Source organism: Triticum urartu, chromosome 3A (genome assembly GCF_056163025.1).
Source record: "Triticum urartu cultivar PI428250 chromosome 3A, HENAU_Tu73, whole genome shotgun sequence".
NCBI lineage: Eukaryota > Viridiplantae > Streptophyta > Magnoliopsida > Poales > Poaceae > Triticum > Triticum urartu.
Window position 1 is genome coordinate 463,168,714 of NC_141875.1, and position 5,278 is coordinate 463,173,991.

Consider the following 5,278-nt stretch of genomic DNA (forward strand, 5'->3'; position numbering starts at 1 on the left):
GGGATTTCCGTCTAAACATCTTATATTTCTAGCTATTTACTCTTTTTTTTTGAGAATTTCTAGCTCTATTTTTTTGAGAATTTCTAGCTATTCACTCAGCCAGGCTCTATTGGGTCGGGCCACAAATGATGCAAGGGGGCAATTTAAATCCAGTGAACCAAAAACGCCCAAACCGTTTCAAAGCGGCCTGCCTCGCGCGTGGCCGAGCCGGCCCACCACGGCGGCCATCTCTCTCCTCCTTCGCCTGGCAGTGGCAGAGTGGCACACGTCTTCCTCACCTCCTCTCTCTCTCTCTCCATCCACCACGGTCATCCTCGCACGAACCCCTTTCAAAAAATTTAAGACCACGCCCCAGATCACATCGAATTCACCACCACCGCCTCCCTCCCTCCCTCCGTGCTTTCATTTTCTTTCCCCCCCTCGTGCGCCTCGCCACGAGCCGACAGGCCGCGGGCCGGGAGAGATCGATCGCGATCGTCCCCATCCATGTCGACCTCGCGCAGGAGGACCCTCCTCAAGGTCATCGTCCTGGGCGACAGCGGGTAAGCCCATTCCCTCCCCCCCGGATCCGTCCCCCCGGCGGATTCCACTAATTTCTGCGAAATTTTCAGTTTTTCTCTTTCGGGTGGGTGGGGGGCTCGATTTGGATGTGGCTGTGGCTGTGGCTGTAATCCCCGTGCTTGTCTGATTTGGTCCTCCTGTGCAGGGTCGGGAAGACGTCGCTCATGAACCAGTATCCTAGCATTGACCCCTAATGGACCGCATTTGCTCCGCCATCGTTTAACCGCTGCCGGATTCATCCGTGCTCTGCTGTATTTTTCTCGTTTTTGCTCGCTCTAAGCAATTGATGCACCGGTGCCTGACCATGTGCCAAATTTGTGCCTTTTACTCGCAAGCGTTTGACCCATTTAGCTGCAGGAACGCATTTGGCAGCAAACCCCAGCTTCTGAACATGAATTTTGTGCTGAAAATCCCCTCTGGTGCATGTGTTTGTGAGGATAATGATTCAATTTAACAAAGATGGAATTGGAAGAAGGACGCCCATGTATATGCTCTGGAATGTTAGCCTCATTTTTGTACTCTGTGGGCTTTGATATGCTTGACTCTATCTAGATATGTTCACAACAAGTTTAGTCAGCAGTACAAAGCTACCATTGGTGCGGATTTCGTCACTAAGGAGGTCCTCATTGAAGACAGGCTTGTCACATTGCAGGTGAGTGGAATGCCTAGTTGCAGCTCTTTCACAGTGAAGAAATGGGCTGCTGTTGTAATCACATCTGGGGTTGCTCTGTTTCTAGATCTGGGACACGGCCGGGCAGGAGAGATTCCAGAGTCTTGGTGTCGCATTCTACAGAGGGGCAGATTGCTGTGTGCTTGTTTATGATGTCAATGTTAACAAGTCATTTGATACGCTCAACACATGGCATGATGAGTTCCTCAATCAGGTAAGATTATTTTATCTTGCATGTCATTTGATGCCTGATCATGGTTGTAGATATACAATGTAGAGCAATTCATCACTTGTTGTTCCAACATTGTTCTTATGAGATGACAGCTTGATATGATGCTGCCATTATGTTTCTAAGGCTTCAGCATGCCAACATAGTACTCCATCAGATCCGAGCATGCTGGAGTATCTTTTTTCCCTATGTGTTCTTTAAGAGCAATAAAGGCCTATAAGCTAATAAACTACTCATATAGGTGCAGTTATGGTTTGCTATGATGACATATTAAGTTACCTTGCCAACTTTCATACTTCAGCAGTTTCACTATGCAAACTGGCAATTTATTAAAGCTGCACAGGCACTGTCAACATCTCTAGAACTGCAATTGAGCAATGAAAGCGTATCAATACCTAACCTTTTGCCAGTGGCGGAGCTTAGTTAGGGGGCCACTCCCCCACAGCAAAAAGGAGTTCTTCAGATTAGCACTTATATTTACACTATTTTGGGTCCTCAACTTTGTTCAAAGCTCATTTAGCACCGTCTCAAATCTCGTTGAAGCTCTGCCACTGCCTTTTGCCTTGAAGATGCATATGTCATGGCATTGATGTAAATTCCGGCAAGGTGAACGGTCACTTCAAGTTTATTAGTGCTTGATACACAATCTAGACTTATTTAGTTTTGCTTACTGTTACGGCTGTTGATAATTCTGGAGTATGTAGCAAGGTCATTTATATTGTTATTAAGATCTTATGTTCTCCAAGCATATATATAAATATCTGGATGTGCATAATATTGGAACAGAATATATTATTTATAGAGTACATTTGTTGCTGACAATGTTGGTTGATGCAGATTTTTTTTGGGTATTTTGATTTTTATGTGAAGCCCTTTAATTGATTTCTGTATTCTGTTTGGTGGGCTATCAGGTTAACTTTGTGTTTTTTAATGTCCGGGCATATGTTTAATCATACAAACAGATTTGCCATACTATCAATTCTATCTCTTGTAGTGCTTGTAGCGTCTTGATAAATTTAATTGACATGTCTATTTTCCATTTGATTTTTAGGCTAGCCCCTCAGATCCCAAAACATTCCCATTCATCCTACTTGGGAACAAGATTGACGTAGATGGTGGCAAAAGCAGAGTGGTCAGTTTTTGTTGCAAATATAACGTACAACTGTCTCTAGATGCACCACTGACTAATTTTCACACAGGTTTCTGAGAAAAAAGCAATGGATTGGTGTTCTTCAAAAGGGAACATTCCTTATTATGAAACTTCTGCAAAAGAAGACTACAACGTCGATGAAGCATTTTTGTCTGTTGCAAAGCTTGCTCTAGAGCATGAGCGTGATCAGGACATGTGAGTCAGCTTACTTGCATCATTTTTTGTCAGCAAGGTTTTGTTTAACATGGATTAAGCTTATCTTGGGTATTCATGATTTCTATTTTTCTTGAATATTCTGTCATCTTAAACTGGAAGTCCATACACAACCTGCTTGGATAGCTGCATTCTGTTATATATCCTCTATGGAGGATTTTTATTTAGACAATTGTTTAGATGTCCTGTGTAAGGCTTCTGACAAACTTAAGATTTTTAGTATGAATTTAAGCTTCTGTTCATACTTGTCCAGTACTTCTAACTTTGTTTTTGCAAACGCTAAGACTATCAATGTGCATGACAGCTCTTAAGGAAACTGTTTTGTTGATCTTTTGAGTTATTGATGTGCTGAACCTCTGTACAGGAGATTGCTCCTAAGATGTCACGTCACGACAAGAAAAAATGCAACTCTTTGAAATCTAACAATTAGCTTGTGTTTATTAGGGTACCTCTAACTAGGTTCAACAAAGATAGAAGAGCTGTTTACACCTATTAATGTTGTATTTTTGGTTGCTCACAACCTCCTCTTTTCTGCCGTTCAGCTACTTCCAAACAGTTGCAGATCCTGTCCCCGAGACTGAACAGAGAGGCGGGTGTGCATGCTAGCGATTAGCTGTCTTTGTCCTTCCAGATTTTGCCTACTGTGTGTGTTATTATTCTTTTTAAGTGATGCTGGGCATTCCTTTTGAGTTGACAATGTACACTAGGGTGGCTATGCAGCCACTCAATTCACTTTTGTAACCCCTGTAAGATAGTTAGCAACTATGGTTTCGGTTCATGGAGTACCGATGAGCAGCCCGCCCTGTTTCTTGAGTCGGCAATAAGAGTGCACAATGGTACTACTGATACAATTTGGGATATATATGGCCTAAGCCTCGATTATATTCATGCAGCTGTAACTTATTGATCTCCAAAGCGTTGATTTTGGTCGAGGTGGGCATAATTCTTCTAAATGTTTGTGAATATTTTGCTCGGTTGAAAATTTGAAATACTCAGCATTATGAATACTTATTTCTTTGTTTAAGGAGCAGCAACATTGTCTTACAATTTTGTTCTGCGTGTGCCCTCCGCAAAGGGTACGCTCCCCTGACCCCGAGTGCCTTTCGAGATAGGGTGACGCTACGCTTTCACCGGCCGATGTTTAGATTCTATCTGCTCGCCTCGACGGCCGTTGGATGTAGTGTCTATGTCCCGTATGCCCACTTGTTATTTTCCATAACAAATGCTCTGTTACAGAAACAACACTATTGCCCCCGGCCCTGAAAGAGTTGCGCCTCGCATGGCGTCGCCGTCAATCCACCGCAAAATCAGCCCACCGGCGTGCAGGAACTAAATTGAAGTTTTCGCAACACTATGGTGCATCATCGTTAGATTTGACTAAATCGAGCTCACCGAGGGGGCCTGCTTCGAGAATAGCCGTGGCCTCTACTTCAGCATGACGGTGACGAGCTCCCACGCTGGGCACTCCTTTGACGATTTCTACAACTGAAGCTATGTTTTCTGAAACATGCGTCGTCTTGCAATGCTTGGTCTCGTCCACTCTAACATCGTGTGCTCCTCCAACACTTTCTGCAACCGGGGCTATGTTTCTGAGGCAAGACCCATGTTGCAGAAGAAAAAAAACTTCGTTGCCGAACCATTTTTTTTCGAAACAAGACCTGTGTTGCAGAAAGTTTCTAAAACTAGACCCTGTTGCTGAAAAAAAAACTTCACCACCGAATCGTTTTTTATTTCTAAAACAAGATCTTTGTTGTAGAAACCGCCGATCTCTGAATCGTAGCCGCTTGAGTCGTTGCCGGCCACCGCCGATCCCAAGCAAGTCGTCGTCGCCACCGCGATGGATAAGGCCTGGTGGCCCAATGCCTTGCGCCGCCGCACCCGTCCGCCGGCTCCCAAATCCAGCCGCTCGCCCTCTAATCTAGACGAGCCCCGAGACCTCCTACTGTTACCCAGTTACAGGAATCACTGTCTTAAAACAACATGTGAGTTGCAGGAAAACAGACGCGGTTTCCAGATGAGCCCCAAAACTCCGTACTGTTACCCAGTTGCAGGAATGACTGTCTTGAAACAACAGATGAGTTGCAGGAAAATAGATGCGGCTTCGACGGACGTGGGGACACTGTCGACCGTCTGATCAACACACGAGCAAACGGCCACGGAGCCGGCGGACGGACGCGTGCAATCGGCCGGTAGAAGATAAGCCTTTTCCAACTAATAAGCCCTACCAGCTCGTGCTTTTCCTTTTTTTTTGCGACTTTAGCTTTGTTTTGGCCCATGATACTTAGAACTTCTTCCCCCGTTCCATAATATAAGTGCGTTATTGACACTAGCACATAATTTATGGGACGGAGGGAGTATCTACTTGCTCTCATCCACCTTGAGCTGCGGATGTAGTTCTTTTTCTATCTATTTGCTGCATAATTACTTGGTCCAAAACTCGATGGCGAAGCAATCT

The 5,278-nt window shown here is 44.6% G+C and overlaps 1 protein-coding gene across 1 annotated transcript; it reads left to right on the forward strand.

Moving 5' to 3' along the window:
• The first annotated feature begins 248 nt into the window (after positions 1 to 248).
• On the forward strand, positions 249 to 3,730 carry LOC125544387 (ras-related protein Rab7). The gene is made up of 7 exons (XM_048708054.2): positions 249 to 542; positions 707 to 733; positions 1,114 to 1,213; positions 1,299 to 1,445; positions 2,512 to 2,592; positions 2,660 to 2,805; positions 3,366 to 3,730. Exons 1-7 carry the CDS (start codon positions 487 to 489, stop codon positions 3,427 to 3,429), a joined length of 621 nt encoding a protein of 206 aa, XP_048564011.1. The 5' UTR covers positions 249 to 486; the 3' UTR covers positions 3,430 to 3,730.
• Positions 3,731 to 5,278: the final 1,548 nt, after the last annotated feature.